At 44.8% G+C, this 13,367-nt stretch overlaps 1 protein-coding gene across 1 annotated transcript; it reads left to right on the top strand.

The window, feature by feature from the left end:
* The first annotated feature begins 5,538 nt into the window (after nt 1–5,538).
* On the top strand, nt 5,539–7,387 carry LOC123447262 (inorganic phosphate transporter 1-2-like). The gene has a single exon (XM_045123852.1). It carries the CDS (start codon nt 5,597–5,599, stop codon nt 7,160–7,162), a length of 1,566 nt encoding a protein of 521 aa, XP_044979787.1. The 5' UTR covers nt 5,539–5,596; the 3' UTR covers nt 7,163–7,387.
* Nucleotides 7,388–13,367: the final 5,980 nt, after the last annotated feature.

Genomic DNA, 13,367 nt, shown 5'->3' on the forward strand with positions numbered 1-13,367 from the left:
ATCTAGAAATACTTGTGTTGAAGTTAGTGATTCCCGTAGCATGCACGTATGGTGAACCGCTATGTGATGAAGTCTGAGCATGATTAGTCTATTGATTGTCATCATTTGTGTGGCGGTCGGGATCGCGCGATGGTTTATACCTACCAACCCTTCCCCTAGGAGTATGCGTTGAATGCTTTGTTTCGATTACTAATAAAATTTTTGCAACAAGTATATGAGTTCTTCACGACTAATGTTGAGTCCATGGTTTAGATGCACTTTCACCTTCCACCATCACTATCTTCTTTAGTGTCGTGCAACTTTCGCCGGTGCACAAAACCCACCATTAGCCTCCCTCAAAACAGCCACCATACCTACCTACTATTGCTTTTTCAAAGTCATTCCGAGATATATTGCCATGCAACTACCACCATGACATGTGCCACCATGTCTACATTGCCATTGCATGATTGTAAGATAGCTAGCATGATGTTTCCATTAATGTCTATGCGATGCTAGATCATTGTCACGGTACACTACCGAAGGCATTTCATATAGAGTCATCGTTGCTCTAAGTTTTGAGTTGTAAGTGTGATGATCATCATTGATGGAGCATTGTCCCATGTGAGGAAATAAAAGAGGCCAAAGATGCCCACCAAAAAAAATTAAAAAAAAAGAGGCCAAAGAGCCCATCCAAAAAAAAGAGAAAAAGAGAGAAGGGACAATGCTACCACCTTTCCACACTTGTGCATATTAAGCACCATGATCTTCATGATTGAGAGTCTCTCGTTTTGTTACCACCATATAGCTAGTGGGAAATTTTCATTATATAACTTGGCTTGTATATTCCAATGGTAGGCTTCCTCAAATTTGCCTTAGGTCTTCGTGAGCAAGCAAGTTGGATGCACACCCACTAGTTTTCTTTAAGAGCTTTCACATACTCTTAGCTCTAGTGCATCATTTGTATGCCAATCCCTACTCATTCACATTGATATCTATTGATGAGCATCTCCACAGCTCATTGATATGCCTAGTTAGTGTGACCATCTTCTCCTTGTTTCTCTTGCAACCTCCACCACACTCCACACCACTTATAGTGCTAAAACCATGGCTCACGCTCATGTATTGCGTGAGAGTTGAAAAAGTTTGAGAAAGTAAAGGTGTGCAAACAATTACTTGGCCAATACCGGGGTTGTGCATGATTTAAATTCGTTGTGCAATGACGATAGAGCATAGCCAAACTATATGATTTTGTAGGGATAACTTTCTTCTGGCCTTGTTATTTTGAAAGTTCATGATTACCTTGCTAGTTTGCTTGAAGTATTATTGTTTCCACGTCAATAGCAAACTATTGTTTTGAATCTAATGGATTTGAACATTCACGTCACATAAGAGGAGTTAGAAATGACATCTATGCTAGGTAGCATGAAAGCTTCAAAAATTCATTCTTTATCACTTCCCTACTCGAGGACGAGCAGGAGTTAAGCTTGGGGATGCTTGATACGTCTCAAACGTATCTATAATTTTTTATGGTTTCACGATGTTATCTTGTCAACTTTTGATGTTTTGTTTACCTTTTATATCTTTTTGGGGACTAACTTATTAATTCAATGCCAAGCGCCAGTTCCTGTTTTTCTGTGTTTTTGACTCTTTTCAGATCTGATTTTGGAACGGAGTCCAAACGGAACAAAATCCCCGAAATATTTTTTCCTAGAACGGAAGAAGATCGGGAGGCTTGAGGGCCAAGCAAGTGGGCCCACAGGGGGCCCACAAGCCCTGTTGCCGTGGCTAGGGGGAGGCCGCGGCAACCAAGCTTGTGGCCCCCGTGACGCTCCCCTGCCCTAGGTCTTTGGCCTATAAATTCCCTAAAAATCCATAAAAATCAGGGCATCCATGAAAACACTTTTCCACCACCGCAAGCTTCCGTTTCCGCGAGATCTCATCTGGAGACCCTTCCCGGTGCCCTGCCGGAGGGGACTTTGGAGTTGGAGGGCTTCTTCATCAACATCATCGCCCCTCCAATGACTCGTGAGTAGTTCACTTCAGACCTACGAGTCCGTAGTTAGTAGCTAGATGGCTTCTTCTCTCTCTTGGATCTTCAATACAAAGTTCTCCATGATCTTCATGGAGATCTATCCGATGTAATCCTCTTTGGCGGTGTGTTTGTCCAGGTCCGATGAATTGTGGATTTGTGATCAGATTATCTATGATGTATATTTGAGTCTTTGCTGATTTCTTATATGCATGATTTGATATCCTTGTAAGTCTCTCCGAGTCTTGGGATTTGTTTGGCCAACTAGATCTATGATTCTTGCAATGGGAGAAGTGCTTGGTTTTGGGTTCATACCGTGTGGTGACCTTTCCCAGTGACAGAAGGGGCAGCAAGGCACGCATCGTGTTGTTGCCATCAAGGGTAACAAGATGGACTTTTATCGTAGATATGAGATTGTCCATCCACATCATGTCATCTTGCTTAAGGCGTTACTCTGTTCTCATGAACTTAATACACTAGATGCATGCTGGATAGCGGTCGACGAGTGGAGTAATAGTAATAGATGCAGAAAGTATTGGTCTACTTGTTTTGGACGTGATGCCTATAGATATAATCATTGCCATAGATAACGTCACGACTTTGCGCGATTCTATCAATTTCTCGACAGTAATTCGTTCACCCACCGTCTACTTGCTTTCATGAGAGAAGCCACTAGTGAACACTACGGCCCCCGGGTCTATTCACACCTATCGTTTCCACTTTCGCTTTTACTTTGCTTTGTTACTTTGTTGCTTTCAGTTCTCACTTGGCAAACAATCTATAATGGATTGGCAACCCCTTCATAGCGTTGGGTGCAAGCTCTTTGTGTTTGTGCAGGTACTTGTGATAATCCTTCATTAGATCGATACCTTGGTTCTCAAAACTGAGGGAAATACTTACCGCCGCTGTGCTACATCACCCTTTCCGCTTCGAGGGAACACCAACGCAAGGCTCCAAGGCCACGGGGGAATCCTTTGCATATTTGCCAAGAAAGTCCCTAAAGGCGTAGCCGTAGCAGAAGGATGCCTGGTGCCGTTGCTGAGGAGTATCAAGACAAGAATAGTCTCCCGTCAGCACGCTTGTTTCTGGCGCCGTTGGAAGGTCTTTTGTTGCAATAGCATTGTGCTTCTCCCATCATACAAACTCTGGCGTCTGAGCTGAACAAAGACGATACGTTAGGACTCTGAGAATAGTAAGAGATTAAGAGGCTTGTGAGCTGCTCAGGCTCTTGATTTTTTTTGAACTGATAAACATCAGGAGTAAATTGCCAAAAACCATCACAATTGGGTTGCTCGGTGCAAAGATCCATTGTTTTCATAGAAGTTTGTCGAAAACATCGTTTTTCAGTAAAAAATCATAAAGCACTGAAATATCGATTGACATACTTTTAACAAGAAAACTAACAATAGGGCCCGGTCGTCAGGCCTACGTGGCACCAGGTGACAGCCCGCAGAGACAATGTTTGTCTGGTCCATTAAAAAGAAAAGAAGGCCCACCTGTCAGCTGCCCAGCCCACTAGCAGTCATCTTCAACCTTCTGCCAGAAGGAAAAAGTTGAGTCGCGTGCACAGAGAAGCTGCCACCTCCGGCCTGCCTGGATCCCAAGCCTCATTCCCTTCGCCAGTGATGCTGCAGAAACCTGCTCCGCCAATCCCCGTCGCTCACAGATTCCCTCTCACAGTCTTACTCTCCTGCTCGAATCCCCATCTTAGTCCACAGCATGCCGTCGGCGTCTTCCTTCGCCCGTGCGACTACTAGCCTCCCCTCCCCCGTGAGCATCCCCCACCAGAGGATTTGGATCGAGGCATCCTGTAGGAAGCGCAAGTCGTTATGGTGCTCGCCTCTGACCATCGGTCCCTCGCTCCGATTCATCGATGTTGCTAATCCACGACGCCTCCTCTCGCTATCACACACAACGCGTTGGCCTTGCCAAGCCTCTGATGTCGTGCGTGACAAGCCTCGCAACTCCATGCTTTGTCGCCAACACCGTCTGCTCCGGCCACCGCCGTCAACATAAAGGACGACACTCCCAGGCATCCCCGGCTGGCCCGACCAGACGAACGTGCTCAAGGTGAGCAGCCGGTTCTTCCCTCTCTACTTCCTTCTCCATTTGCACCCTCCGGAGAGCCTCCGATGACGACCGTGCCTCGGCCGCCACTCTGCTCCGCCACGAGCTCGATGTGGGCGAGCTCCGACTACCCCCGCGATATCAAGCAAGACCCATGGAGGGCAGGCGGCGGCCTACAAAGTTCCAGGACCTAACCTACGGCCGGTGGCGTGGCCTCACCTCGTTCAACGAGTCCGGCGGCGAGGCGTGGGCAGGCATCGGCGTAGAAAGCGATGGATCAACGGGGGCCATCTACAACTGCCTACGTGGACTGTTTGACTCCGCCACGTTGGCACTGACACTGGGTCCTGTTTGTTAGGTTTTCTGTCAAAATGCAATCAACCGACTATTTAGTGCTTGAATTTTTTACTGAATAACGTGTTTTGGGCAAACTTTTTTGAAAACGATTGTTTTCGGCACTGAGCGACGCAATTTCGGTGGTTTTTGACAATTTACTCTAAACATCAGCAGACCAATGCCTCAGTTACAGACCCAACTCAAAAACACCTCAATTACAGTCAGGCATGTTGCCAATGGGTTCTTCGTTGTTCTCACACCTGGGTGGGTGTTTATTCGAAAGCATGTTGATATTGCTACGGTCCATGAGGTATAGGCCAGAGACTCTCGTAAACTGATAGCACGTTTACTTGCTGGTTGCTGCATATCGTACACAATAAACAAACACGATGAACTCCAACTTGGTATAAACTACAGCCGTCACAACTCATACCTCATCCCTAACGAATTGTGGTGCCCATCCGGGAAAATATCGGTCACTCTAATGCAATCAATTTTTCGTTACCTTTCTAACTATGGAAGATTTGGGACGTGTAAACAACACCATGTCATGGTCATATATACATAAAACTGCCAACTTGCTAATTAAGTTTCTCAGGCATATTCGGATCTTCTCATTATTTTCTCTCGTTTACAGTTGCTAAGTTTGACATAGCTACTAGTGGTAGTATAGTCTACTACTATTCGAAGCTGTGATCCGCTTGATGTACTTCAGCAGTTCGAGATCCATCTTATATGTTCATATATATGTCATGTATATTCCTAGCATAACAATTATGTGGGTTCCAGTTTTATGTATATGAAACTTCAAAGTCAAATCTCACATAGACCTTATATAAGAAATCCCTAGCTCAATCCTTGCGATAACTAAAATGCATCCCAACTTAGCAAGCTGCAGCTTAAATTAAGGGACGACATTTTACATTCTTGTGTGTCTATTTTATAAGAGTATCATGCCAAAATCTTGCTGTCTTGATAATGTACGGCTGTACGTACGTGCAATGCCGTACATGGAGATTTTAATATTTACAAGTAGCGAGGAAATGTCCCTTTGGCATATCCGCCGAACCTGCATTATGCCTATATATACGTACTAGAAGAACGGAACAAATCACACAACAAGAGAAAACCAGAAGAAAGATAGAAGGGGGCAGGAGTTAAGCTGAGAGATCGCCGGCGACCATGGCGACTGAACAGCTCAACGTGTTGAAAGCGCTCGATGTTGCCAAGACGCAACTGTACCATTTCAAGGCCGTGGTGATCGCCGGCATGGGCTTCTTCACCGACGCCTACGACCTCTTCTGCATCGCGCTTGTCACCAAGCTGCTGGGGCGCATCTACTACACCGATCCTGCTCTCAACGAGCCCGGCCACCTCCCGGCAAACGTGTCGGCCGCCGTGAACGGCGTGGCCCTATGCGGCACACTTGCCGGCCAGCTCTTCTTCGGCTGGCTCGGTGACAAGCTCGGCCGCAAGAGCGTCTACGGCTTCACGCTCATCCTCATGGTCCTCTGCTCCATCGCGTCGGGGCTCTCGTTTGGACACGAGGCCAAGGGCGTAATGGGGACTCTATGTTTCTTCCGCTTCTGGCTCGGCTTCGGCGTCGGCGGCGACTACCCTCTGAGCGCCACCATCATGTCCGAGTATGCTAACAAGAAGACCCGCGGCACCTTTATCGCCGCCGTGTTTGCCATGCAGGGGTTTGGCATCCTATTTGGTACTATTGTTACCATCATCGTCTCGTCCGCATTCCGACATGCATTCCCTGCACCGCCATTCTACATTGACGCCGCGGCATCCATTGGTCCGGAGGCCGACTACGTGTGGCGCATCATCGTCATGTTCGGCACCATCCCGGCCGCCCTGACCTACTACTGGCGCATGAAGATGCCCGAAACTGCACGGTACACAGCACTCATCGCCGGCAACACGAAGCAAGCCACATCAGACATGTCCAAGGTGCTCAACAAGGAGATCTCAGAGGAGGCTGGGCAGGGTGAGCGGGCCACTGGTGATACCTGGGGCCTCTTCTCCAGGCAGTTCATGAAGCGCCATGGGGTGCACTTGCTAGCGACCACAAGCACTTGGTTCCTGCTCGATGTGGCCTTCTACAGCCAGAACCTGTTCCAGAAGGACATCTTCACCAAGATCGGGTGGATCCCGCCGGCCAAGACCATGAATGCATTGGAGGAATTGTACCGCATCGCCCGTGCCCAAGCGCTCATCGCGCTCTGCGGCACGGTGCCGGGCTACTGGTTCACCGTCGCCTTCATCGACATCATCGGGAGGTTCTGGATCCAGCTCATGGGATTCACCATGATGACCATTTTCATGCTTGCAATCGCGATACCGTATGACTACTTGGTGAAACCAGGGAACCACACCGGCTTCGTCGTGCTTTATGGGCTCACTTTCTTCTTCGCCAACTTCGGCCCCAACAGCACAACCTTCATCGTACCGGCAGAGATCTTCCCGGCGAGGCTCCGGTCAACATGCCACGGTATATCGGCCGCAACCGGTAAGGCGGGCGCGATCATCGGCGCATTCGGGTTCTTGTATGCGTCGCAGGACCAGAAGAAGCCTGAGACAGGGTATTCACGGGGAATCGGCATGCGCAACGCCCTCTTCGTGCTCGCTGGCACAAACTTTCTGGGCCTGCTCTTTTCCCTGCTGGTGCCGGAGTCCAAGGGCAAGTCGCTCGAGGAGCTCTCCAAGGAGAACGTCGGCGATGATGGCATCGATGCTTAGGCTGGTGCACATCTGGAGACACAGAGTCATGCACAAGTGTTTCCTTTCTCCTTGCAGCATTTCTTTCCTTCTGTGTGGCCACTTCCTGAATTTGTGGTGTCGCTTACCGTTCGTGTGTTGCTGTTTCTGGCTGGATTTTGCCTAAACCCAGCGAGATTGCAATTTTCTGATGGTGCTCTGTATTCGTTTGTGAAGAATTGCCAATAAAATATCCCCTTCATTTGATTTGATTCCAACAGATCACCTGTTGCCTGCAGTGCAAGATCAGATGTCTGAAATGTTTAACCTGGACAAAAGATATGGGATTCCAGAGAGAAAAAATCTCTTCACAAAATTGAAGTAATTTGCTTGCAAATTACCACATCGAATGTCCTTTAGACAGCGTGGAAATTGGATATTTCCCTCTGTAGTGACAACAACGAGTAGCAACACATTGGTTCCCCGCAAAAAAAAAAAAGGAATAACAACACCGCTTGGTTCCGATACTTACCAGGCCAAGCTAGCCTTCTTTTTTCCATTAAGAAAGACTAGGAAAAATGCCCGTGCGTTGCAACGGAAGAACAAACATCACATCCCAATTCAAAACCGTAAAGCTCAAGACCAACCTCATTCACATGCCTACGCCTCTATTTCAACACCACACCATCCATGTCTTCACCGCTTATCCACCTTTCCGTCACGTTGACATTGTTGTGGTGTTCAATTGGTCCCAACATCTTCGAACATGGTCAATCCCAAGTCGATGAGCTCGGCCATTGTGCTTCACTATGAAGGAAATGTCGGTTGCCATGAATCATAATTTGACGAGTCTACGAATTCAACCACCAAAACATTGAAAACATTAGAACCATGAAAAAAATCATAAAAAGGTCTTATATACGACTAACATATATTCTTGTCGGTTGAAAATATGCCTTCATGTGTCTACGTTATAACACTGTACATGCAAATATTTGTATACTGGAATGTCCCACAATATCAAAAGTTAGTACAACTGACGATACTAAGTGTCCTAACATTTTTTTTCGTGGTCCTGTTCAACCAACATAGCAGTGGTAGATGGGCTAAATAAAAAATAAAAAAACTAAATATACCCGTTGGCTGCTGTTGTAGTTGTCTCTCGTGGAGTGAAGTCTGAAATAAACCTTGAATTTATATGCCTAGTCGAAATCGAACCCTCAACTTTGAATCCCTGAAGTATGTACCCTCTACTCTTTGAGCCCGATCATTTTTAACCTTGAACCTGTTTGGCGCGTTGGGAAAAGATCATTCCCGCTCAGGATTATATGAAACTCTCACTGACATGCAGACCCCATTGTCATATTCATCTTGATCTTTCCTTTTTGCGTTGTATTCATCTTATTCTTTAGTCCATGCTAGAGTTGCGATGGCCTAAAAAACGAAAAAAAAACATTTGAAGCGTTTTGCAGATCATCATCGTCCTTGGTCCATGTTAGAGTAATAAAGAATAAATAAATCTTAAAATAAAAAAGATCCCTTCTGCTTTCTTCTTCCTGCTCCCTTTGTCTTGCCCAAAACTGAACATCTGATCCATCAAACCCATGGCCAAAGACAGTGGATCTGTATGCAGCTTAGCCAAAATGAAATCTCCATACTCTCTTGTGATCACGCATCCCATTTTCACCATTGATTAGATCTTCTAGAGTTCCACTTTCTAAGCTCGGATCTTGATGGGCAAGATCAAAGGAGAGACATGAATCATGGAGTCCACTTTGCCTTCAGCTTGCAGGTGGTGGAGCACCTGTTGGAGGGCCGACGACCGCGCTGCTTCCTAGGCAGCGGGCTCATTCCTTCCCTCCGATGAGGTGGTAGTGACGAGCTCGGTGGCGACGAGCAAAGATCTAGCAGCTCTGGCTTGCATCGACACGGAGCTCAACGGCAGTAACTATTTTTTGCCGGTCGTCGTTGCAGCTTTATAACACCCATAGTATAGTGCAGAGCTGAGCTCCTCTTTGCATCTCCGTCATCGACCACAAGAAATAGAGGCAGGCAAGAGGAGACCACATACCACACACCCACGCATGGCTGCGGACAGCAAGATGCAAAGCCAGATGCTGCCACCAACGGCCGGTAGCATCGGCGAGGAGAGGCACGGGAGGCGGGCAGAAAGTGGCTGGAGAGCATCCTGAGCGACAAGTTGGTGCCGTGGGCATGGCGGGCAGGCGTTCGCGGAGCCGGCGCAGGTAGCGTGCTTGCCGCCATGGCGCCCCTGGAACTGAAGAAGTGAGAAACGGGCTACACAAGAGAGATAGAGATTGGAAGCATAGGAGGAGGAAGATGAAATTGACGTGTGGGGCCGTGCAGTCAGTGAGAGTAGAGATTCATCCTGGCTGGGATCGTCCTTGTCCCGGTACGTCAAACATGAATTCACAGGCATAAGGTCAGGATTGACCGGGATTAGTAAGTATGGGGTATCAATTTCAAGGATTTGAAGGTCGAGGTTTAATTTTGACGGGTTGTATCAGTTTAAGGTTTTTTTCAGACTTTACCCTCTCTCGTGTGGCCGTATGCAATGGTTTAATGTGCCTATGGTATAGGCCATCCAAGGGAGCCGAAGCTACTTTCTGCCACCGATCCCAAAGCCACTGTCTTCTCAACCTCTTCAACTGAATCCATCGCAGAATGATTGATTTGCTCGCAGGCTTCAGCTTGCAGTGTGGTACGGCTCTGTACATTGTGAGGCGGATGACTGCATACGTTTGGCATGGAAGTAACTCAAAGGCTACATATGGAAAAAGAGGTACCCGACGTTGAAGTGGATGGAGGGGTTGCATCAGGTCGCAGGAGAGTAGCGGAGGCGCGTCCTCGGGTCGGATCCCCTTGAGGCCCGGCGCCAGCTTCCAGCGAGTCACTGTTCCGAAATGTGATTGCGTTCGAGCAGACGTATAGGTGCCTGAATATTATCTTTTATGATTCTGAATTTTCACAGGACAGGGCTAATGACATACAAACAATGTGCCTTCATTCTTGAAGAGAATGGTAATTGGATTCTCATTCTGAGGAACCATCTTCAGGTGCATTTTCTTCATAATCTGCTACATCCTTCTATATTGATAAGTATGACCATCAGCTGCATTCACCTCGACGTAACTGAGAAGAGAAATGTTTTTTATGGTGGAGAAGATAAATAATGATTGATAGAAACCTACCCAACCATGAATTTATAATTTATGGGGGTATACACTACAGTAAAAAATCATAACTTAATCAAAAAATAACTTCATCCAAGATTATGTCGCAATGGATTGCTCTAAGTCCACCAACGAATTTCGGATTTCGGTTCTGCCGGAAGTCAACCACAAGACTGGCATCAATTTATGTCAACAATGAATAACAACACCGCTTGGTTCCGATACTTCCCTGTATGGCCCAGGCCAAGCTAGCCTTCTTTTTACCCGGAGCAAAAGGGCTCGTTCGTTGCAACGGGAGAAAAACAATTAAAATCTCCAACAATGCTGATCATATTATGTCTTTAAAATTTTAGGACATTTCTTGAAATGCATGAACATTTTTTGAATTAGCAAACATTTTTTTCAATTGCACTCAAAAAATAATACACAAACTTTTTTTTGAAAATCATGGACTTTTATTGTTTCCAGCAGCATTGTTCTCAAAATGATGAACATTTTTCTGAATATGCGAATATTTTTACAAAAATCCCAAGCATTTTTTGAACTCACAAACATTTTATGTTTTCTTCAAACTTTTATTTCAAAATTCTCCGTTTTATAAATTGAAAAAGTTTTCCAATGTTCTAAATTATTTAAAATAAAAAATGGAACAGAAAAATGAAGATAAAAAACGAGACTAAAAACAAAGGCACGAACTGTTTTTAAGATTTTTACACGGACTTTTCTTTACAATCATTGATTTTTTAATTTTATGGACATTTTCTCAAAATTTAAACATTTTTTTGTATATGCAAACATTTTTCAACAATCCTGGGTAGTTTTTGAATTCTCAAAAAAATTATGTTTTATTGAATATTTTATTTCGAAATTCTCAATTTCTTAAAATTGAGAAAAGTTATTTGAAGTTCTAAATTATTTAAAGTACAAAAAAGAAAATGGAACTGAAAATAAAAATAGAAAACTAAACCAAAGAAACAAGCGCCCACGCATGGGCCGGCCCAAACAGGTGTGATGCATCTTTTTCCAAGGCCCAGAGCGTAATATAGGAGTTTCCTACATGGGCCGGCTCAGTCCGGAGATTTTTCTGTTTGAAACGTTTTCTATGACTTATAGGTGGCATTGGTGGGTAATTTTAGTCAACTTTAGGGGCAATTTGAAACCAACTTATATTTTGGACTGCACCGGACTAGGACTGCGGGTTAGTTTCGATTAAATATAAGGGGTTTATGTAAAATGTAAAAAAAACGATTCGTTCTCTAACTTAAATCTGGACTGCAGGTTGATTTCTGGAAACATCATGGGCTTTTTTGTAAAAGTGGCACGACGGACGACAGAAGCAGTCGACGCTTTATTATTAGGGAGATATTAAGAAAGATAGGATATGAAACAAACGAGGGGCATCTGTTTTTAGGCAATCTCGCATAACTATTTATTCTTCTCCTATGATGTTCTTGTTGGGATATCTTCCTCATGTGGGGTGTAAGGAGATGACCATTTCAGGCCTTTAAGCAGCCCAAAAGAGGTGCAAAAGCCCACTATCCATTAGGGTTATGACCTAGGTTTATTTTGGTCTTTGCATCTGAGGGGATGGGGATGCTTTATCCTCCATCTGGCAGCCACCACCTAGGGTGATGAAAATCAGTTCAGCCTTCATTGGAGAAGAAGAGAGAAAACCAAGTGAGAAAGGAAAGAAAAGAAAGATTGAAGGAAGAAGCAAAGGGAGCTCCTCCCCAAGGTTGTGATGATCCATATCCACTACCTTGCCTCCTTCAAACTGCGGTTCCACCATCTTTGGTGAGATTGTTCCAATCCCTAGCTCTTGATCCCCAAATCTTGGTGTGTTCATCCAAGATTGGGTTTTGATGAAATATGGAGAAGACATATTGAATCCTTTGTACAAAAAGGGAGTGTTGGAATTAAAATCAATGATGACATGGGCCATTTTTTCCAAACACTCAAAGGTCTCACGCAGGGAGATCCAATGTCACCTATCCTATTTAACATAATTGTTGATATGTTGGCAATTCTAATAGGAAGGGCTAAACAAGAAGGACAAGTAGGTGGACTCGTGCCGCATCTGGTGGATGGTGGTGTCTCCATTCTACAATATGTTGATGATACTATATTGTAATTTGCCTTATTTTCTTAAGTAGGGGAATCATTCCACTCAGACAGTCGTAACCAACCACAACCACCATGCCGCTCACTCTCAACCCTTAATCTTATCACAAAATCTACTCACTTGTCTTATGGGTGAGCCAGTGATCGCCGCCGCCGTTGCAGTCCAACAACAAGGGACGAGGGTGGCAACCACGAGGGTGGGAACCACCTTCCTATCTTAGTGCTAATTCTACCCATGGTCACTTACTTAATTCAGTTCCAACGTCTCACATAGTAATTCTACCCATGATGAGTTGTGCTATAGCCATTCCAAGAAAATCTGCAGCATGCCCCATCAAGTAGGTCTCTTAGTAAGGTCTTTGATGAGGGAGAAGCTAGACACACCTCCATCGTTGATATCTCTCTCTTCTTCACTTGACGCCTCTAGTTAGCTAGCCCAACAAACAACCTAGATCCCATGATGGCGAGCTAGTACTCGTTGTCACATTGTTTCCCCTATATATTACAACAATTATTTTTAAATGATCAATATATAGTTTCTTATTTCTTTCATTATTATTATTTTACAAAAAAAATAGTTCACATGTGTAGATTGATTCACCCATAAGCTATTTTGATCACACGATATAAAGATTCTACATTTCTATCCCTAGGCGAAGTAAAATATGATCTAGCTAATAAGTTCAACATGTGTACCACTAATGCCTTTGAAGAAGGGTAGCTGCTAGGGTGGCCACATGTGTCGCATACAAAACAAAATCTTTATTGCCAAAAAATCGTTGTAGGAAATTTGCTATCAATAATTAACAATTTACGAAGAAACAATATGCCCTAGCACATTTGGTCATGCATTTGCAACATTTTTTTAACATTATCACTCATTTAATAAAACCACCATAACAACATTTGCTTTAGAAAACAACCATAACAAT

The sequence above is a fragment of the Hordeum vulgare genome, chromosome 4H (assembly GCF_904849725.1).
Source record: "Hordeum vulgare subsp. vulgare chromosome 4H, MorexV3_pseudomolecules_assembly, whole genome shotgun sequence".
Taxonomy (NCBI): Eukaryota; Viridiplantae; Streptophyta; class Magnoliopsida; order Poales; family Poaceae; genus Hordeum; species Hordeum vulgare.

Coding starts and splice junctions, on each gene's coding strand:
- LOC123447262 (XM_045123852.1), top strand. CDS start 5,597: ATGGCGACTGAACAGCTCAACGTGTTGAAAGCGCTCGATGTTGCCAAG.